At 38.0% G+C, this 24,230-nt stretch overlaps 1 protein-coding gene across 1 annotated transcript in view; it reads right to left on the bottom strand.

Annotated features, from left to right (window-relative positions):
* Nucleotides 1-24,230, bottom strand: part of Sugct (succinyl-CoA:glutarate-CoA transferase) — a 668,818-nt gene that overhangs the window by 434,519 nt on the left and 210,069 nt on the right. The window contains 1 exon segment of the mRNA XM_036188867.1: nucleotides 14,664-14,761. Coding sequence (XP_036044760.1) covers nucleotides 14,664-14,761 — 98 coding nt within the window.

Raw genomic sequence — 24,230 nt, 5'->3', positions numbered from 1 at the left:
CTGGCCTCTAAAGACCTTCCTCCTTACCTGCCACAGGATGATGGACATCACACAAAATGTCAGGGTGTAGTGGTATCTGCTCCTCCCATGACCTTGGGCTATAGGGTCTGAAGGAGGTGGTGCTTCCTTCCATTGTAAGTGACCTCTTAAAATGAGAGAGAGAGAGAGAACTGCCTGACTCCTGCTCAGATGACAGCTTGAATACAGCAGCCTTGTTAGGAGCCTGTAGGCCAGGCAGTTCACAAGACAAAGGATCTGGTAACCACTGCCAGTCCTGCAGAGCATCTGCAGGTGTCTCAGGCAGTGCTTCTAATTGTTTGTTTGGTGTATTGTCTGGTCTGTTGTGACCCCAGCAGCTCTGCCTAATACTCACCAATATCAGGTGGAGGTTGCCTAGGTGAGTGTTTAATTCACAAGAACCCATTCAGAGAGCTTGAGTCAGCTCACACCAGACCTGTTTTGGTGCTATACCTGTGTCACCTACTGGCCATGCAATGATACTACATCCAAAAATCATCCAATGAATCAGCCGTTCACCTAACCTGGTTAATTACACAAGAAACATCTGGACACATAGGACAATCATTCAAGGATTTTATCTGAGGTAAATTACCTGATAATTTTACACTTTAAGCTGATAATAAATAAATTAATAAATTTTTTCTTTATAAATTTTGAATATTTCTCAAAAAAATTGCAGACAATTTCACCACTCAAGAATTTTAAAACTTTTAGTTTGTACTATGGATGAAATAGTAGAGTACATATACGACCTTCCTGGCATGTATATAATGTCTACCAAAATAGCAATTAACATATTGATTCATCTCATATCATTGAAAAATTGGTTTAATAATAACAGCAAAAATGAGACATTAATGAGATGGATACAGGACTTACATAGAAGGATTCTTTCTTTGGAATCCACTAATTTACCACAAGAACTTCAGTCCATTAATAATAACTGGCCAACCAGATTTAGGTCTATTGATAATAAATATGAATACTTAATGGTCAAAAGAAAAAGTCTTCAGAGCAATCTTAATGCCATTCAGGTAATTTCTAAGGAGGAAAGATAATCACTAATTGATAAAATAAAGTTGGTGGAATTGTTTCTGATGAACAGAAAAAATTGTATGATTCCATGAAATCTCTAGAATCCTTTATAACAGAGGAGGTTCAAATACTGCAACAGGTGGTAGTTAATCAATTTCAAGCTCTGGAGAAGTCTCTCAGTAAGGATACTAAAGGAACTAATAAGCAGAAGGGCAGTGCCATACAAGTAATAACATCACCAGGCAGCTCTTATAAAATGGCTTATCCTGTCACTATTCATGAGAAGGCAGCAGATGATACACACCCTAAATAATATATAGAATATATCTGGTAACCTATTCATATGAGAGATTTAAAAATATTACAAAGTGGTAGTCACCTATGGAATATATTCAACATATGTAAAAGAGATGTTAAATATGTAGTCTCCTAGAAATAGAATCATACAAGATGACTGGAATCAGTTAATTCCAGCTGTATTAGAATATAGCAAGCAGTTACAATGGAAAAGCTGGTTTAAAGAAGAGGCTAAGACCATTGAACACAAAGGTAAAATCAGAGGTTTTGAAATATCCCAAGATCAAATCCTTGGTGAGGGCCATTTCGTAGCTAGAGTTTTCCTGGCTGGCCCAAATCTCTCTCATCCAGTCCCACAGCTGCTCAGACCCAACCAAGTAAACATGCAGAGACTAATATTGCTTATAAACTATATGGTCATGGCAGGCTTCTTGATAACTGTTCTTATATCTTAAATTAACCCATTTCTATTCATCTATACCTTGCCACATGGCTTGTGACTTACTAACCTTAACATGTTGCTTGTCATCATGAATGCTGGCGTCTCTCTTGCCTCAGCCTCCCACTTCCCAGAATTCTCCTCTCTGCTTGTCCTGTCTATACTTCCTGTCTGGCTACTGGCCAATCAACATTTTATTCATACAGAGAAATATCTACAGCACCATTTTGCTGATTTAAATCTACAAACTACCTTGGATGGGCATACATTACCCTACACTGTACAGCAGCCTAAGCACTTGGGAAAAAATTCCAAACCAAGGAAACCAACTGAGTTATATACAAAGGTTTTCCAAGAGTCAAAAGAACCATTTACTGATTTTTTTTTTTTTTTAGAAAGACTGACCACGGCTGTAAACAAGGCAATATCAGACCCACAATTAAGACAATTATTAACTCAATCTTTGGCTTTTGATAATGCTAATACAAAATACAAAAGAATATTTACACTTTTAAAGGTCAGGTCAGCACTTTTGGAGGCACAGATTCAACATACAAATGGTGTTGAGTCTCTTAACTATAGTAATGAGGCTTTGATAAAAGAGGTGATTTTCAAAGGTGAAGGGAGGCACCAAGGTAACAAATATATTAACTGAATTACACCAGGTCATATAAGAAAAAATTGTACACAGGGTACTCCTGGAAGCAATGTTTCTTATATAAATAACCCAAACAGTAGATCCCCAAACTTCTGAATTATGCAGAAGATGTGGCAAACACTTGAATGTTGGGCCAATGTTGAATGCAGATCAACAAGAGACATCTGAGGCAAACTTTTACTAGCAGGAAATGCCTCCATGGGCCTCTCACAGGCCCCCAAATTGAATGTGGTCAAAACATTTCCAATCACTATAGAGGAAACTCCTCCCAAGGACAATTAAATAATCCAGAGCATAATGTAAAGAATGATAATGCACTGGATTGTAGATGAATTTCTAAATGGTATTATTAAATAAAAAACATGGAGCCAAATATAGGAGTGAAGCCTTAGATCAGGGAAATAGGGAAAGTCACCAGCCAATTTTGCTCACCAACTCTGAAGCTTCCAAATGCGAGTTACTTCCTGTCTTATCCATGCCTTTATTGTCTTGCTGTTCTGTCCTCTCATTGGCTCTCTTAGCACAGCTACCTCACTTCCCTTGTCATTGTCTTTCTGTACAGACCACCAGACCTCTATGTTTGGTACTGGGATTAAAGGCATATGTCACCATGCTTGGTTCTCTTCCCTAGTGTGGCCTTGAACACACAGAGCCCCTGCCTGCTAAGTGATAGGATTAAGGGCATGTGCTACCACTGCCTGACTGCTTTTTTAATTAAAATTGGTTGCTATTTCCTCTGATCTCCAGGTAAACTTTATTAAAGCACAAATAAAATATCACCACATTTCAGCACAAATAAAATATCACCATGGATGATAGAACAACTTTGATAGATGGATCAAAAATATCAAAAAACACCATAAAACAAAATTTTTGGCAGACTTCTATAGATGAACAAAGATCAAAGCTTAAAGTGCAAATTAGTAACATTGTCCTTGAAGGATTAGTGGACATAGGTGCAGATGTGACTAAAATTACACCAAAATCATGGCTTCTGAATTTGTCTCTTCAAGAGGTAGATGTCCAATTTTTAGGGATTGGAATCCTATCTCAGGTAAAACAAAGCTCTACATGGGTTGAATGCATAGGGCCAGGAGGACAAAGAGGAAGGCTGAAGCCATACGTGGCAAAGTAGTAGTGAATCTTTGGGGCCAGGATCTGTTATAGCAATGGAATACCCAGACTAAAATTTCTCCAATATCAGGAGTGGAATATAGACCAATTCGTATTTTTTAGAATAATATTAAATTATTCTATATAAAAAAAAACCCAGCCACCAACCATTCAGGCTGTACATAAACAAGCACAACTTCCATTGAACTCTCAGAAGTACCAATGGCCATAATTTAAAATGGCTAACAGATAAACCTGTCTGGGTTGGACAATGGCCTATGACAAAAGATAAACTACAAGCTTTAGAACAGCTGGTACGGGATCAGTTAAATGCTCAACACATTGAAGAATCTACCAGTACTTGTAATTCTCCTATATTTGTTATTAAAAGGAAATCTGGTAAATGGAGAATGCTGACAGATCTGAGAGCCATAAATAAAGTAATTCAGCCTTTGGGCTCCTTACAGAATGGGATGCTCTTGCCCTCTCTATTACCTAAAGAATGACCTACTATAGTTACTGACTTAAAAGACTGTTTCTTTGCCATACCTCTACAAAAAAAGGATAGAGAAAAATTTGCCTTCACAGTACCTATTTATGATTCTCAGCCAGTCAAGAAAAAAAAAACATTGGAAATAATTCATGTAAAATTTCCACAATCTATAATCTATCATTATATGGATGATATCTTATTACCTGATCTAAAGTTAGGTACCTTAGAAAACATGTTTGAAGGAATTAAAAAAAAAAAAAAAAGTTTTGCCATGCTGGGCATTACACATTGCTCCTGAAAAAATACAAATAGGAAATTCTATTAATTATTTAGGATATAAGATAGATCTAAAAAAAAATTAGACCCTGGGTACAACTCAAGAGAGATCAACTACAAACTCTTAATAATTTTCAAAAATTGTTAGGAAGCATTTCCAACTTATATACCATCATTGTAATACCTGAAGATAGACTAGTAAATTTGGCAAATATCCTAAAAGGGGACAAAAACTTAAAAAATCCCAGGTAATTATCAGCTGAAGCTGAGAAGGAATTGGCTCTAGTAGAAAAGAAAATGCGAGAGGCACATGCAGATTGTGTGAATCCAGAACTTAACTGCATGCTGGTCATACTCCCCTCCAGATACTCTCCCACAGGGATTTTGATGCAGAGGAAAGATATTATATTGGAATGAATATTTCTACCATGTAAACTAAGTGAGAAGTTAGAGATTTATGTAGAAAAGATCTCTGATTTGATTCAAAAAGGAAAACTAAGACTTTGTCAATTGACAGGAATGGCTACAGCAGAAATTGCAATACCTTTAACTAATGAGGAAGTTTCCTCTTTATGGAAAGAAAATGAATACTGGCAAAGAGTATGAAGTAACTTTTTGGGAGAGATTAACAATTGCTATCCCAAAAGCAAGAGAATAAAATTCATAAAAAGAACTGAATGTGTCCTTCCTCACATGGTATGGCAAAAACCAATCTCTGGAGTCCCACATTCTATAATAATGCAAATAAATCAGGAAATACAGGATATAAATCAGGAGATTTAAGTAAAGTGATTCAAAGCTGCTACAATTCTGTACAAAAGGCAGAACTGTGTGCCATCATTATGGTACTAATGGACTTCATGAGACCTCTCAATATAGTTACTGACTCTCAATATGCAGAGAAAATTGTTTTACATATTGAAACTGCTTAATTTATTCCTAATAATACAGAATTAACTTCACTATTTACACAATTACAAGAAATCATCAGAAATAGAGAACATCCTATGTATATAAAACATACATCAGATCCTATATGAGTCTGCCAAGTCCTCTAGCACAAGGTAATGATGAGATTGATCAGTCATTAATAGGTAATATGCTAGAAGCCTCAGAAATTCTTAAGAAACATCATGTAAATAGCAAAAGTTTGAAAAAGCACTTTTCCATCACTTGGTAACAAGCCAAGAAAATTGTAAAAAAAAAAAAAAAAAAAAAGTCCTACTTGTTCCTTCTATAACCAAACCACATTACCCATAGGAAGTAATCCTAAAGGTATACAAATAAATGAAATCCAGCAGATGTATGTATTTTGTTTTGCAGAATTTGGAAGATTAAAATATGTACACCATACCATTGACAGCTACTCAGGATTTCAATGGGCAACTCCTATGAGTTCTGAAAAGGCTGACTCTATCATTACACACCTATTTGAAATAATGGCTATCATGGGAATACCTGTATCAAGTAAAACTGACCCAGTATATGTCTCAAATAAAATGAGACAGTTTTTGTTTATTACAATATAAAGCCTGTTACAGGTATACCACACAATCCCACAGACCAAGCAGTCATAGAAAGATCCAATATAAATGTAAAGGATATGCCAAATAAACAGAAACAGGTAATAATGACTGCTAGAAATAGATTAAATAATTATTTATTAGCCTTGAATTTTCTCAATGATGATGAGAAAAGATCAACAGTTGTGGAGAGATATTGGACAGTGGAAAAAACTCCTGGCTAAACCAACCAGTTTACTTCAAAGATGTGTTGACCTCAGAATGGAAATCAGGATATGTCCTACATTGGGGAAGGGGTTTTGCTTTTGTTTCTTCAGAAGAGGAAAAGCGATGGATACCAACAAAATTAATAAAAGTTTGCTTCAAACAGGAGAAATCCCTTAATGAGGAGAAGTGATAGCTCATCCACCAATGTGACAACTCTATAAGTTGTAAACAAAACTCAACAAACAAGGATTGTGGCAGGGTTCTGTTTTTTGTCTTTACAGGATAATAGAAATACCCATCTTCAAGAAATTATAAGGCTTTGGACACCTAGACATCTACCGCATAAAGAAAGGACATATTGGTACCAATATACTCCACAGGGTAATATCTCACTGCCTAACATCACCTAACATACATCTTTAACTCTAGAAAAGTTGTGGTCCTGATTCAATTATCAATCAAGCTGGCTTTAGTGTTGGAATGTGGATCTCTCATTCTCTAAACCCAAGCATGTTGCTAAAAGAAAAAATTAGGAGATTCTGTCTCATATCAGAAAAGCCAATTGGTGTGGGACAGAAGAAAGCCAATAATCTAAGGACCATTGTTGTCAAGATTCTATTTCTCTCCGTGCTTATCCTTGATTTCTGGGAATTCTTCCTTGAATCATCCTAAATACAAACTTTCTATTTTGATATTAATAATTTTTAAGTTTTCCACAGTGAAAAGTCTTTCGAATAGCAATCTGAATTCTCCAGAAGGAAGATGGGCCCCCCACAACAACCCTACTCAATCCCAAAAGATGCCATTGTGCCTAAGAATATTACTCAATGATCAGCTTAGATGGTCCATCATACTACACCTCTATCCAGAATCTCAGACAATCATACCCACTACTCTGAGACTTGCTGCAGGCTCTACAGCTAGCCCTATTGAGACGTAGCTATCTACACTTTCTTACAAGACCCCACAGAGCCTTACTGTCAATCCCTAAACAGCAGGAAGAAATTCTAAGAAAATGATGCCCCCTCTCCAAAAGGTTTCATTTTTCTCAGGGTTATGGATGGATGGTTATAGGGTTGGGGGTGGAACAACAAAATTTAAACAGTATTCTCCTTTAGAAAAAAAGGGGGTAATGGATAGGTATAGTATATTAAGGTAGATTATTGTATCTACTAGTAAACTGATTTAGCAAACTATCAGTCTTGGATAATTTTCACTGATATAGATTCTTGTATATTGACACAAATGTAAACTATTCTTATACTCCTATTTAAGATAACTTGTATATTGATACAAATACAAAACTATATTTATTGTATTATACACATATTCCTATTCCTGTTTGAAATATTTTATATATTGATTTTACCAAATACAAATAGACTAGATATTAAAATTGCAATTCTTGCTTGATAACTGTTTTATTATATGTAATTTTACTATGTTAAAATTAAAACCTTCCTTTCTGATTAGATAGAAAAGGTGAAGTGCTGTGGGATGTCTTTCTGTATGCTATGAATATGTATTGCTCCCATTGGCTAATAAATAAAGTTGCACTGGCCTATGGCAGGTCAGGCTGGAGCCAGGAAGGAAATCCAAGAGAGACAGTGAGAGGAGAAAAAGGGTAGGGGGAGACACCAAACAGTCTTACAAGGAGCAACATGTAATGGAACACATGGCTATAAACAGATTAATAGTTATAGGTTGAGTTAAGTTATAAGAGCTAGCTAGCAAGAAGTTTGAGCCATAGGCCACATGATTTGCAATTAATATTAAGCCTCTGAGTGATTATTTTATGAGCAGCTACAGGACTATGGAGCCAGGAAGGACCAGAGAAACATGAGATTATGGAGCCGGGTGGGACCAGAGAAACTTACAGCTACATCAGGGTTGTTTGTTTTGTTCTGGCCAATTAATATTAAATCAGGTATCTTTGAACTTACAGTCCCTCCATTAACATTGAATATGTGTTTTAGATTCAAGTCTAAAAAATTTTGTATACATCTATTAAAATAATGTGATGACAGATTAGAGGAAGTTTTTTTTAAAATAAATTCTTAATTCAGTTCCAAAACTATTTAATCCCTCTTTTTAGTAATCCTGAAATAGAATATTTAATCTCACAGTGATACACTACAGTAAACTCTGAAATTAAGTAAACTCACAACTATATACCTTAGAATTCATTTAAGAGATCAAATCAACCAACAACAACTGTTTATATTAATAAATTATCTCAAGAAATTGCGCCGTCTGTTGCTTTTGTTCATGAGGAAGCAGCATAACCACTTTTAACAGTGACTTTCTGGACTGTGTCAAGAGACACTGGCTTTTCATTAGTAACTTTTTCCCAAGTTTAGAAGTTGCCATCCATGTCATTCCAAGTCATATTTTTTTTCTTCCCTCAGGATTTTTTAAGTCTTTTAAAATTAGCTCAAGTAATTATTTCTGTTTTTTAAAATACCTTTTCTTTCCCTCACTTAATTCCATACGTCCTTCAAGATTCATGGCAAGTGGGACTGCCTCCAGGAAGCCTTCCCTGCCTTACCTAGGCTGAAACAGCAGTCCCTTCTCTAGGCTCCACAGCTCTTTGGCCACCCTAGTACATGCCACACACTGCTAGTGTTTATTTTATTCACTGCTTTGTGTATTTGCTTTCCTTATTAAACCAGGTACTCCTCAGGAGCCCAGACTTCACATCTCATCCCAAATGCTGAACCAGGGTATCTAGACAAAGACCAAAAAAATGTTAGCAAAGTGGGGAGGAGGCAGGGAATGATGTGAGTCTTATTTCTACTTCCTCGGTTGTTGTCCTTTCCTACTTCTCACTTCATGACTTCCTGGAATTTCTCCCCAAGCAAAATCACATCATCTTCATCCTTCTTTTCTTAGATTAAACACACATGAGGACTTTCACTTTTGAGGTCCTAACTATTACAAAAATGCTGATCCAGTGTGCTACTCACACAAGTTGAAGAGTTTGTTGCTCCTTAGCAACCCAAAGATGAGATATGTATGCCAGAACTGGGACAAATCTGTTACTTGTGTTCTTTGTGTTTTAACTAAGGTTTAATACGTTTTACTTTACCTGGTGTTCAACATTAGCAGCTGGGTAAACAGACTTTCTGCAACACTCAGGATAAAATGGCAAGCTCAAGGGGAAAGTCTTCCACATTACAAAAAGAAAAAAAGATTTGCTGGCAGGCACCATCAGGGACTAGGAACACCTGAGAGCCCAGGAGGGAACTGTGTGTGCTGGCTACAGAAAACAGTTGATGACCAAAGCAGGCGGCAGTCTGGATAATGATACTGGGGCTCCAAGAAAGCCTCCAACTGTAATCTGCAAGAGCAGTCAAAGGAAAGCCTCTTACAGGTTGTGGAGCAGGCTAAGAATTCCACTGTGTAAAAAGGGAATTCCTGATTGTACAGGCTTCACATGAATCCTACTGTGGTAAAGATGGAAATACTCATGGCTGAGGAAAATTCTTGGAAGATTATGAAACACAGTAGGAAATCCATATGTCTGCTGAGGCACATACACTTGTAAAAATCTGGTAATGCTTCAGTTTTCAGTTTGGGGTGTCAAGTTGAGTGCAAGAAATGAGTTTCTTGTGAGTCCATCATGTCTAAGTTTATTTTTAAAGTTATCTGTACTGCTAATTCATTCTCAGAAATCCCTCCACATTTTTTACATAGTCTAAACATGAGAATATATAGGATCACAGAAGAAAAGTACTTAGAGTGTTTAATAACAGACCACAAGCAAAAACCTGCTATACTGAGATGATAATACAGCTAGTGATCTAAAAGTTTGCTTTCACTTTACAAAGGATTGGCAAACACGAGAAAAAATATAGCATTCATATTAATATATTAAGAAAAGACAATAAGTGGTTAGCACATTCTTGTTGTAATACATTTTTTAAAGTGGGAAAAATTAAAAAAAAAATAAAAATGTTATATGAAAAAACATGCTCAAGGCAACCACAAGAATTGTCTTCTAGAAAGTCAGCATCTGGGGAGCTGGGCATTTTGCCTTTCTTTATGCCATTTTCCTAACTTTCAGAACAGTCCTTGGTATACAGTAGATATTTCATGTTTGCGAAAATGAGTGAGTGAGGAGTGAGTGAGTGAATGAGTGAGTGAATGAGTGAGTGAAGGAGTGAGTGAATGAGTGAGTGAGTGAGGAGTGAGTGAGTGCCTGAGTGAGTGCCTGAGTGAGTGCCTGAGTGAGTGAATGAGTGAGTGAGTGCATGAGTGAGTGAGAAATTTAAGGGAGCCCATCGTTGGGTATCACACTGGGTTGCCAATGAAATTGGGGTCCCTCTCTAGGCTATGACTCTTCTTAATAAAAGAACTTAAGAACCACTCAGATTAAAGGTCAAGGATAATTCTATTAGCACTTAAAAGAAAAACCACAAGGCAGCTTCACTGTAAACTTCAGCAGCTGCCTGGAGGAGGGAAACAAAAACAGGAAGCTAGAACACCATGACTTCCGGGTTACTGTGGAGGATCAGCAAGCAACTATGAGGCAAATGGGAGGCCCCTTCAGAGAAAGAGTGAAAAGCCCCAAGTACTGGGAAAAGTTAACTTAGGTCCTGGCCCGTGTCCAGGAGAAAAGAAAGGAAAAGCTGTTCCTCTTTGAGTCAAGACAAACCTAACGGAGTTTCAGAGTGCTTTCAGTTCCAGCTGTGTAACTGCACAGAGCACAAGGCTTCTGGGCAGGAAAAGCACATGATCTCATTAAGAGACTAATTATCCCACCCATCTCCTTAGCATGGCATGAACTGAACCTGCCTTCTTTGGGGGTAGTTCCTTAACTAAGAGATTTACTGGCCCCACTGGATTACCTCTTACCTTTTGCCTATCTTAGACTACCAGGTGCTCCCCTCCCCCCTCCTCAAGCCAGAGGAAGTCCCCATTCTCTTGATTAGATGGAAACAGCATTCCCTTAATGGCCTCACCAGAGTCCTAATTACTACTACCATAACAGAAAAACATATTATGGAAACTCATGAGTTCCCATGGCCTCTCCACTGAAATACAAGGAAGTTTTACTGGCTAGGTGTTCCTGGAATACTTTGAACTTTCTACCAAACAAAGACTGCCCTTTGACACTTCAGGTTAGATATAAAATACAATCTGCTGCTGGGCAAACCCATCTTCTAATCACCTGCCAAAAAAACCAAAATTCCCTTATTTCACAATCTAAGCATCATCCTGCTTAAAATGCCTGTCTTTATTCTCACAGTTTGATCTGCTTTTCCCTTCTTTTGATGTCTGTGTCCCCTCCTCAGCCTTCCCCTTGCTCCCCTAGCCTAGGGCACAGCAGCTGATGAGCTGTTTCTTGAACTCCATCACATGCCCTCAGCCTTAGAAACCTCTTCCAGGTCTCTGCTGATTGCCTTCTCTCAATTCCTACAGGCCTCTGTACAATTCTTACTTTATTGGGCAGGCCCCCTTGATTCATCTTTTCCATTCCCTAATTATCTTTTAATAATGTACTTTCCTCTTACTTATGTATCTCCAATGCTTACAACTTATAAGCAAGAGCCTCCAGTGAGTATATACTGAGTTAATAAACAAGTACAAAGTGACTATGTGTCACTGCAGGCGTGAGAAATACGGTATGTGGGATCCACTCACTGTATATAGAACCTCTGGTAGTTTGAATGAGAATGACCACCTAGCTCATATATTTAAATGCTTGGTCCCCAGTCGGTGTACACTTTGGCAAGGATTAGGAGATGTGGCATTATTTGGGGAGGTGTGTCCCTGGGGGTGGGATTTTGAAACCCAAAAGTTTCCCAATTAGCTCTCTCTCTCTCTGCCTTCTGCTTGTGGAAAAGGATGTAAGCTCTCAGGAACTGCTCTGGCACCATGCCTGCTGCTGCCTTTCTGCCATGACAGTCATGGACTAACCCTCTGGAACTGAAGGCCCCAGTAAACTTCTTCTCCTATAAGTTGCCTTGGTCATGGGGCCACTTCAAAGTAATTGAAAATTAAGATGTTACCTATGCTTCAGAATTGTCATCTGTGAAGAGGAAGAAGAATCACATATCTCAGGCCTGAACTTGGCATCTAGCAAAGACAGTCCTTTCTTTCTCCCTGCTAGCGAATGTCTCTGTTTTCATGGAACAAACTTCAAATGATTCACAATATCTGAAATGACTGAAAGGAAACTTTTTTTGGTCAAGATCAGAATACTGGACAATGCATACTCCTGAGCAATACTGTCCCAAGAACACATGCCCATTTTGCTTGTGTTTGATTATAGGCTGGATATGACATACAAATTGGATACTTTCTCTTCAAAAGATGTTGTCATTTGTCAGGGAACCCAGGAAGAAATATGAGAGAGTGGCTTCATAGCAATGTAGAAATAGCCATGCAGCAACAACTGCTTCAGGAAAATGTTAATTCTGGAAATAAGACAGAAAACAGAAGATGGGAGTGTGGCCAGAGCAGGGGCCTCCAACTGAAATAGGTTAGGAAACTGCAAGAAATTTCGGTGATGTCAGACTATGAATGACCATAGGTTTCAAACTGAACATACTGGGCTTGGGCCTGTAATTTGTGGAAAGCCACTGAAATTTTATAATACTTGCGGGGGGGAATGAAGATCATATGATGAAAATGGCAAATTTCAAGGCATTTGTAAAGACTTCTGAAAGCTAACTACCAAATAAGATTAATGTACCCACTACTACTTGTTTAGAGAGACAAGGGATGTACTTGTAGGCAGGAATGAATAAATATGCTACTCTTTCCTGCTCCCTACTATTTGACATACTCTGGATGAGAAGGTATTAGAAGCATTGAAAATTACAAAAATCATAAGATAATACCAAAAAACGTCAACACACTAAGAGAGCATAAAACTTGGTCTTAAAAAACAAACAACAACAACAAAAACCATAAGGGTCCTATATGAAAAATCCCCAATCAAGTTCCCTCTCTGTGACTACACTTGGATTCTTCCCTTCAGCATGTTTCCTGTTCCTTCTTGAGTCAGAGCAGGAAAATAATGACCCTGTGAGTTCAAAATGCTTAAATTTCTACGTGTGGGTGTGGGTGTATAAAACGGTGAAATTCTACTTGATTTACCTCAAAAGGAAAAGGCTTTCTCTATATCAAAGTCTGCTTAAAGTCTTCCATAGTAGAATTCCATAACTGAACTAATCAAGGAATCAAAAAGTTTTAGGGCACAGGAAACTCTAATTTTGTGTGTCCTGGTGCTATCAAAATGCTGGCAATTTAATAACAAGATGATACTTGTATCTGCCTGGGTTTATTTTTCTACTCTTCTCACAGTATGGGCATGAGTTTTTAGTCCATCAAAGAGCTTTTTATAAGGTTCTCACAAGTCCCTATTATTGAGATTTGGTAACCATGGTGTGAAAGGAAAAAAATCCTATCAATGAATTAAATGAATTAAAAATGCTTAGGAGACAAAGGGGCAAAATGTAGAAATGAATGGGTAATTCTCATGTGAAGAAAGGTTAATCATTAAGGGCTGTGAAGCTTTGCAGTAGAATCAGAATTATATTTAACTATTGATAAGGAAAGGGGCACCCATTTTCCATTCTCTACACTCTGTGTATTAGTCCCACACACATATCTTCCCTTGACACACAGATCATTTGACACATGGAAGAGATACAGTGTAGAGAAGTGTTTAAAATCCAGGAAGAACAAATTGGTAAATAAATATCCAGAATTTCATGGAAAGGTCCCAAAATTCAAGACAAGGAAATAAAAGTATTATAAGCATGACTTTACTTTCTAAGAATCAGTTTATATTATATGAAATCACATGGTCATTTGAACAAAGCCTTAAGTCATTTGGCATAACAAAAGAAAATCTTCAACACTGCATGACAACACATGTTGGTATCTGGAGTCACAAAACCCACAAAGACTATTCCTATAGACTAAGAAATTTAGAAGCAAATAAATTGATAGGACAGAGTTAGATTACTTTTTTATGCAAAATTCAAAAATTGGTATATGTTTTCTAAAAGTAAAACATGACATGAATGGAAATTTGAAATCAAATATTCAATTAATATGACTCTTTAATGACTCATTATTTAGACTAACATTTTCCATCACAGTAACTCATTCATACCAAGGGCTCAGAAAATCAAATGAACTTAATTTCACCTCCACATATTTGGGTTTATTTATCTGTAAAATGGGAACAACAGGACCTACTTCACAGGATGTTTGTAAGGGTTAAATGAGATGATATAAAGAGCATTTAACACAATGAAAGTACAATTAATATTAAATTATTGTTGTGCTTGTTGTTAGCAATTAATGATATGCTAAATCCAAAGAGTTACATATTACAAAGAAGCAGCCCAGTTTAAGCCACTGTGACTTTGTTTACACTATTGTTAGGAACTGGTATTTAATAAGACATTTAAATGCTTTCAAATGTTTTGTTTTTAACAACAATAAACTATTTTATGATGGCTTTTCATTAATCAATTTGGGAAATAAAGAGAACTACAAACTGATATAAGAAGGGAGGGCCCACAAAGCCTCTCACAAAGAGAACAAGATAATTCATTTAGGCATCAGGTCCAAGCTTACCGTGCAGATAGGATTTTAATAAACTCTTTTCTATTCTGCACCCAAAGATGGTTCATTTTATACTTGGAATCATCAATCAACTCAGACAAATTCAAGACCTAAAAGGAAAAAAAATAGCTATAATTCACAAGTTTTTCACATACCTTTAGGTCCTGGTTAGGCAGCATTCTGGATCTGCCTATCACTTCTTTTCTTGTCTTCCCCCTCTCTACAAGGGGATGGAAGCAGCAACACACAACTGAGGAAATCATATTGGTGAGTGAGTCTTGCCAATTATATGAGACTGCTTTACTATATTTATGTATATATGCCTATATATGGAAGCACAGAGAAGTTATCAGATGTCCATAATGTTTTATATATATATACACACACACACATACGTAAATACATATATATACACATACATACATATATATACATACATACATATATATACATACATACATATATATACATATATGGATAAAGACAAGTTATCAAATCCTCAGAAAAAGTCTTACCTAGAGGAACATGGACAAAGTTCCAAAACTAGATAAAACTAGCCTAAAATCTAACAACAAAAAAAAAACCCTTAAGTGTCTACATTCATTTATATAAAACCTACAGTTAACATATATCTTAGGGGCACAGACCTATTCGTTCCATATGTTAATAAAATGGTATAATCTATCCCAGTAGCCCTATTCAGGATATTGTATAAGGTGCAAAAATAAAAGAAAAACACATGTATTTGTCCAAATTCTAACTGTTCAAACATCAAATGAAAAGATCTTGTTCCTACAGGAGTGTCACTATTTTTCTTTAGTATGTCTCCCTGAAGAAATACTGGCTACAAATGCTGTTACATACTTCCTCCTCTGCTGCTTCTCACTAAAGGAAAAATCTATGGAGCAAATGTCTTCGGATGTTGTGTAGTTTTAACAAGACCATAATGATAGTACCAAGTAGATTTGAAAGGAAAAAGACATTCTGAAAGAATGTGTGGAGACAAGAGTTTGGCAGTGGTGTTGGAAAGTCAGAAAGAGCATTTATGGGCTGGGGGCAAGCCAGGTGCCCCACAGAAAGCCTGACTTCCTTTATTAATGTGTTTGCTTTCAATATGAACACTTAAGGGTTTCACTTGCTTCCCATAGTTTAAATAAAACCAATCCACTAACTCACCTTACAAAAGCGAGAGAAGCAGGGAAGATTCCCTGGAGTCAAGGCCATCCCAGTGGTGTGGTCCCTCTTCCACATCTGCCACTTGTTAAAGGCAGTGTTACTCCACAGGTTTTAAAAGGTGATGCTGCATACAGTGCCTCTTCCATAAACATTCCTGTCACTGCACCTGATCCTAGAAGTGGTCTCAATGCCAGACTGAGTCACAAATCTCCTTCTAAACAGTAAATCTTCAAGGGGAAACAAGTTCTTCCCCTAAGTAACAAGCCAAATTTGCAAGTCAGGATGCATAGAAGGCATGCTGCTGTCACTACATAAGAAGACACCAGGTGACTCTTCCGCTTGGATGACCTTGTGTCCTCTGCATTTGACTTAGTAAACTTTTCATCTTTCAAACCATATACAAATTTGGGGACCTAAGTAACTATACATCTGTCCTCAGCTCTCCTGGCTGTCTAAGAGATAGCACCAAGGGCAATTGAAGGGAATCATTCTGTAGCAGCTTGAACAGTTGTGCTCCAACCTGCACATCCACACGCACGTGCACGCGCACATACACACACACACACACACACACACACACACACACACACACACACACGTGCATACACAGGGAATAAATAAATAAATATAATAAATATTTTAAAAGAATTATTAGAACATGGCTTTTAGATGAAAGAAAAGTAAACATTGTCAAATTCAGACCACTACATACCCCCCTGCCAGTGCAGATGCTAGGCGATTCTGTGGACAGGGACTTGATACAAAAAGGTTTGAGATGGTGACACTCAGCCACTGCCAAGACAGCCCCACTTCAGCTTTCTTTAAGACAACTCTGCTTTGGTTTCATGCTTTACCATTCTCTTACTTTAATTTGCCTGTCTCATTATACTTGAAGTGTATTTGCCAGTCTCATTATACTTGAAGTGGATTTACTGGATAGAGCATAGAATTAAATCATGAATTATCTTCATAAATAAATAATGCACAATAAAATATCTTGAAAGGAAGTCAGTCATAATGTAAAACACAAAAGTCATTGTTTCATAAGAAATTAATGGGCAGAACTGATGTGTGATGATTAGAAAAAAAAATGTAGCTTGACTAACTCACATTCCTACCAGCAGTGAATAAACTACTTTCATTCTAAACATCATCAGTGATTTGTCTTTACATTTATTAATATTCTTTGAAAAGTTTACAGATCTATCTAATGCCTTTTAATTATATCCACTTCCCAGTCCCTCCAACTCCCTCTTCCACCCTGTCTCCTGTCTGTCTTCAATCTCTCATTTTCCTTATAACTCACTGAGTCCAATTAATGTTACCATTACACCATGGGTGTGGGATCATCCAAAGGGCAATGGACAACATTGTATTGACCACACTTCAAAGAAAAGTAACTCTCTTGTTCCCAGTAGTCACCAACTGACATTAACTCCTTAGCTAGGAGTGGGGCCTCAGGAGCCTCCTCCCTGTGCCAGAATTTTTAATTGGCTTGATTTTATGCAGGTCTTATATAGGTTACCATGGCTATTGTGAGTTGGTATATGCATAATACGTAATGTCCAGAAGAGACTTTTTCATAGCACTCTTCCCCATTCTTGGGCTTTTGCGTTCTTTCCTCTTCCTCTTCTAGACAGTTCTCTGAGCTTTGTGGGGGAACAATGTATCTCATCTATGGATAAGCACTCATAATCACGTTCAGCACTTTGAACAGGTGAAGTCTTTACATTAGTCAGCACTTACTGCAGTCAAAAGCTTCTCTGCCCAGGACTGAAAGCAGTGCTGATCTATGGATATAAACATAAATATTTATACGGTGGTAGTTTGGCAACTTGGCTACTTAACAAAACAAATCAAAAGATTTCCCCTTTTAGTCAATGACTTCCCTTGTAATGTGTTTTAGTCATGTTTACAGAACCAAGAATGAATCCCTTCCTGTGAAGCAGGCTTCAAATCTAATCATCAGTGTGGCTGGTTACCCCATAAACAGTCTTGCCACTATTGCCCTAGTGGGTATATCTCACCTGGCCCGGGACACTGGATTTGTGGCATGCAAGGGCCAGCACTATATAAAACACAGACAAATAACAATTTAGGAGCTTATTTATCCCAGATAGGGCACCCACAACAAATCGAAGAAATGATTCCACAGAAATCAAGTTTATGAACTTAATAGGCTCACTAAGGCTCCTTATAGAAACTTATAGATCAATGAAGAGTAACTGTAAGACCATGGGTGACTCAAAAGCCTCTGAATTGCCAAAAAGTCTACCCTGACATGGGCCAATAATATAGGAAGGCTATGTGTCCAGAACTCCCTACATGGTGTGCAAGCAGCTCATCTGGTTGAAGAGTCTCTTAACCCTAGTAATTGTTATTATTTATATGACATTGGGAGAGGCCTATGAATATTAGATCTTTCATCAGTTTCTTGAGTATTGTAGGTTTCAGTCACTTTCTGTACCTTGTTTGATTTGTTCAATTCCTGACTCTTATAAGCCTCCCTCCTCCCTCCAGGAAGTAATGTTTCAGTATGGAGAAAACTGCTACATAACATTCTGTCCCTTCCTCTAGTTCAGCAGTCCTCAACCTGTGGCTCAAAACCCCTTTGTGGGTTGCCTATCAGATGTCCTGCATATCAGATATTTACATACAATTCATAACAGTAGCAAAATGACAGTTATGAAGAAGAAATAATATAATTTTATGGTTGGGAGTCAACACAACATGAGAAACTGTACTGTAGTACTAAACTGTACTATTGTGTCACAGCATTACAAAAGTTAAGAATAACTGCTCTGTTTCTTAGGTTCTTTTTGTTCCATCTTCTGGACTGTTTCCTGTGCTTGCAAGGGAGTGATATACATGTCTGAACATTTTAATCCATCTATGACTAAATATATGCCACTACTACCACAGTGACTGCCACTAATTTTTAAGAACAGTCTTTCAGTATACTACCCACTGAAAAAAAGAAGTGTCCCCCTAGGACCGTTAGCTGCAGTAATCTAAGAACCTAAATATAAATATTTGGTATACTATTTGACAGAAATACTACACCTATTTATCAAATAATAGCAATGACCTTCCAATCCACTGGCTTTTGGCTTTTCCTTCCAATCAGAAAGCAACATATTAAACCATAATATTCTTGTAACTACTATACCAGCAGGCACATCATATCAGGCAAACTGGTACTGTAATAAACAGGGTCTATAGCTGAATAGGACTATTGGTAACAATCTTCCCTTAGTAGCCTACATAGTGCTTCCTGGCACTAAAGAAAGTCAGTAAATAGGTGAGAGCTTCCAGCTTGTTCTCAACCTGATCTCTCTATGTCCTACAGCAAAAGCATGCAGTGTCTTTAACAGCATGGACTTGACACCTGGTTTTAACCTGTAACCAATGGTGGTAGTAATAGCCTTTATGGTTTGTAGAGCCTTAGGAGCCTCCCTGGTCAACAATTAATAGAATAGTAACCTGGCCATGGCTTAGGATTTTCAACCAACCTCTGGTTCTTGAGAGTCCTTTTCTCCCTTCAATGACATCTTGCTCAAACTCTGTTTTACTGTTTATCTTGATACTTTTCTAAATCGCTAAGAAAATTCAAAGGTTATAGTTATATAAATAAACATTTTAAAGAGGATGGGTATGATCTATAAGGGTCTACTGTCATCTATTCCAATTGCCACATGGTCTTGGCTAATGAGATACAAAAACAAAACATTAGAAAAGAGTCTCACCAGGGAAACAAACTACTCTTAAGGGTAGGCTCCATGCTCAACAGTAGATGGACGACAGAAAATAAACTCAATGGCATTTTTGAGGGTCCTTGTCTCATGTTGTATCAGGACTCATCATTTTTAAATGTTTTTTTTCTCCTTTTTTTAATTTATTATATTTGTGTTTTAATTTTACACATCGGCCATGGGCTTCCCCTGTCCTCCCCCCTCCCGCCCCTACACCCACCTTTTCCCCAGCCCCTCCCCTCCATTCCCATCTCCTCCAGGGCCAAGACTCCCCTGGGGATTCATTTAAACCTGGTGGATTCAGTACAGGCAGGTCCAGCCCCTCTTTCCAGGCTGAGCAAAGTGTCCCTGTGTAAGCCTAAGGTTCCAAACAGCCAGATCATGCTCTAAGGACAGGTCCTGGTCCCACTGCCTGGGTACCTCCCAAACAGTTCAAGCTATTCAATTGTCCCACTTACCCAGAGGGCCTGATCCAGTTGGGGGCTCCACAGCTTTTGGTTCATAATTCATGTGTTTCTATTAGTTTGGCTATTTGTCCCTGTGCTTTTCCAATCTTGGTCTCAACAATTCACACTCTTACAGTCCCTCCTCTTTCTCGACAATTGGACTCCTGGAGCTCCACCTGGAGCCTGGCTGAGGATCTCTGCATCCACTTCCATCAGTTATTGGATGAGAGTTCCAGCATGACCTTTAGGGTGTTTGGCCATCTGATCACCAGACTAGGTCAGATCAGGCTTTCTCTTGACCATTGCCAGCAGTCTACAGAGGATGTATCATTGTGGATTTCTGGGGACCTCTCCAGCACTCTGCCTATTCCTGTTCTCATGTGGTCATCATTTATCATGGTCTGTTATTCCTTATTCTCCCTTTCTGTTCTTGATCCAGCTGGGATCTCCTGCTCCCCTAAGCTCTCTTTCCCTCAAACCTTGCCCTTCATTACTCCCACTGTTGTCCAGGTTGTTCATGTAGATCTCATCCATTTCTCTGTCATTGGGCGATCCCTGTGTCTTTCCTAGGGTCCCATTTTCTAAGTAGCCTCCACCTGCCCTTTTATCAATTTTTTAAATTTAATTTTTTTCTTCCCTCTCTTTTATCCTATGGGTTCTTTGTGTATATATATTGTGGCTTCCAGTTTTGGAAGTTTATCTAATCCTAATGTGTTGGGATTTGTTTTATCTGATTATATTCATTTTATTATTATTCCATGGAAGCCTGTTTGTTTTCTAATGAAGGACAGAAAAAGGGTGGATCCAGATGGAATAAGAGGTGGGGAGGAGCTGGGGGGGGAGTAGAGGGAGGAGAAATCATAATCAGAATACATTATGAGAGAAAAAAATCTATCTTCAAAAAAAAGGAAAAATAAAAATAAATTGAAAAAGAAAAACAAAACTAACAAAAATTGGATATATGAAAAAAATGTATATACTAACCATAAAAAATCCAATATAACCCACAACTAGACAATACGCAGAGAGTGGGAGATTTTAGAGCACTCAGTATTGAATGGCTTGTCTTCATCAAACCCCTACCATCAGGACTCTGAGAACTATGTGGAAGAGGAGGTAGAAAGATTATTGGAGCCAGAGTGGGTGGATAACTCCAAGAAAAGAAGTGTCTTGCAGATACCTCAGGATTGATACACATATAAAATAAACCCCCAGAGACTGTGGCAACATGCATGGGGCCTGCATAAGTTCAAGCCAGACAGAGTCCCAGTGCTGGGAGGAGAAAGTGGACACAAGCTACCATCCCTAACCAAGAAGATATATCCAATTTACATCTGCTTGCAAAGGAAAAATTAGTTCTCTTTAATGGCATCTCCCTGGCTATATTAACCACACTTGAAAGTAGTAGACGACCAACAGAAAACAACAAATTCAATGTTATTTTTGTAGACTTTGGTCTCATATAGCTTTGTTTGGGAAGTTTTGTCTTCCTAGCCTTTTCCTTGTATTGTATGTTTTCTGATTTTGTAGTTTTAGGGATTGTATGTGTGTGTGTATGTATTCCTAATTTTTCTTCTTTTTTGTTACTATGGTTTGTTATTTGGTTTGTCTGTTTTCTAAAGAGAGAAAGAAAAGGCATGAGTTGGGTGGATGGGTAGGCAGGAAAGATCTGGGAGGTGTTGGGGAAGAGGAGATAGCGATCAGATTATGTGGAATGAAAAGAAAATTTCCAACAAAAAAAGTTCAATATAAAACAGAAACATCTCAAAACTTGTTTCATAAAAAAACAATGTTGGATACAGCAGCCATAGATGAAAAATACTACTCTATCCAGCCATCCATGGCCCACAGTTCTTTTGTATACACCAAGTGGCCTCCTCATCCTGGAGTGCTGCAGGACTAGGGTCAATCTCCCCTCCCCTGATATCCTTGGAGAGTGGGGGCAACTTGAGATGTACCTCAGGATCAGTGAGTCAGGTCATGATTTGGCATGCCATGCTGGCAATCAGAAGTGGCTTCTCAGCACTGACAGGCTCTGGGCCCACACTCTTTTCTTAACAATGGTCATACTTGAAAGGGCCTGGGTTGGGTGAACAATCTCCACCCTTAACAACTTTATTGCAAGAGAGACATGTACATTGCTGCATACTCAAAACCAATTCATGAGCTCTCGGTCAAGCTTAATCTTTTTGACTTGTGCTTTTTTTTTATCATTTATGTCTTTTGTAAACTGTTGCACATATCTTAAAGTCTTCTAGAACCTCAGTGGCATAGCTTTTGGTTTTCTGTCAAATTTTTCCTTAGAAACTCTGGCTTGATACAAACCTTGCCACACTTACCTTCAAGTGACTTGTCTACTGCCTTTTATCATCCCCTCTTGATTGTTTTATAACTTTGAAAATTAATTTACATGGTTGTCTAAATAATTTAGATCTACCAAAGCCTTTCCAAATTCATAAAGATCACATCTCACCATGGAGTTTGGCAAAGTCACTAAATCTCCATACTAGCTTTGAGGTACCTAACAAATCAATCTCTTTCTTAGCTTTCCTGTGCACACATTCCTATACAGCTGAATGTACTAGACATCAAACATGATCTCTCTCATTCCTTATTCTCTTGGTAATATACCTGTCTTTTCTCCACTTGATATCCAGTCCTTAACATCCATGGGATTCTTAGCTGAAAATAACCAAATACTCCTAGTTACTCCTGTGAGCCAGTCCATCAGGAATTGATTTTCTTAGTTTTACTCAGTTTCTGTCTTAAGGAGGGATGGGAAGTTAGATTACTCACTTTCTCTGCTTTCACTGAACTCAGAATAATCCATTACACCCCCATGTGTCACAGCATCACAAACCAGGTTATGAGAGATTCGTTGTTTAAAACTCATTCTCTGCTGAGTACTGTGGTGCATGCCTTTAATCTCAGCATTTGGGAGGCAGAGGCAGGAGGATCGACTTTGAGGCCAGCCTGGTCTACAGAGTTCCAGGACTGCCATGATTACTGCCCCCACGATGATGATGATAATGATGATGATGATGATGATGATGATGATAACAATAAAAGTCATTCTTAATTCAAGCACCTCAGCTGCTGAGTGTTCCATAAGTAACAGAGTTTCTTATACTGGTCCACTATGAAGGTCTCCATCCTCATGCTGAATCACAGATTTTCCTGCCCTCCATGTTAAAATATCTGACATCAGAGGTATCTTTCATAACTTCTACCCCATTTTGTTTCTCTTCACTGTCCAATTCTTCCTACTGGTTACAGGTTACAAGTTTTTGCATTCCAGGAAATGTTCCTTAGTACAGACACAATTTAAATTCTTCTGTTTGAAGCCTACCAGATATAAGAAATGGCATGTCAATACCTTTATCCCTTCTTCCCTTTGGTCTTTCTTTTCCTGACAAATCAGAGGTTAATGCAGTGGAGAACATCTGCATGTCTTTCCCCCAATGCAGAACATTCTTTCTGGAAGACAGCTGAGCCTTAGCTGCATGCCTCACTACCCACAATAAAGCCATGCAAATGACATTGCACCATTTGGTTCTTCAAATTTTCAATATCATTGCTAAACACTTCTACCTTCCCATTTACTTACAGTGCCTATAATACATCTTTTGTTGTTGGTGTTGTTTTCAAGATAGGGTTTCTCTGTGTAACCTTGGCTTTCCTGGAACTCATTGTGTAGACCAGGCTGAACTCAGAGATCCACCTGCCTCTGCCTCCCAAGTGCTGGGATTAAAAGTATTCACCACCGTCACAACCACCTGGCTTTAAATGCTTGAATTAGAATTTTTTAAAACAGCTGTGTTACATTCTTTGTGAATTAATTCCAACTTCTGTGTTGTCCTGATATTGGCAAGTATTTATTTTCATCTTTTCTTGTGAAATTTCAGGTTCTTCATAATCTAAATAATTTTGGATAATATCCCAGACATTTTAAACATTGTACTAAGAACTTCTGAGTCAAGGGTGGAGAGATTGCACAGGGGTTATAAGTACTTGCTGTCTTGCAGAGGACCTGGGTATGGTTCCCTGTACTAGCATCAAAAGTCTCACAACCACCTGTAAATCCAAGTCCAGGGGGTTCTGATACCCTCTTCTTGCCTCCTCATGTACCTGCATCCTGGTGCACATACAGACAAGAAACTATACACATATACACATAAATAAAGATAATAAAATAAGAACTTCTG

Source organism: Onychomys torridus, chromosome 5, assembly GCF_903995425.1.
Source record: "Onychomys torridus chromosome 5, mOncTor1.1, whole genome shotgun sequence".
In the NCBI taxonomy this organism is placed as follows: Eukaryota; Metazoa; Chordata; class Mammalia; order Rodentia; family Cricetidae; genus Onychomys; species Onychomys torridus.
This window is presented reverse-complemented; position numbering and strand designations above follow the sequence as displayed.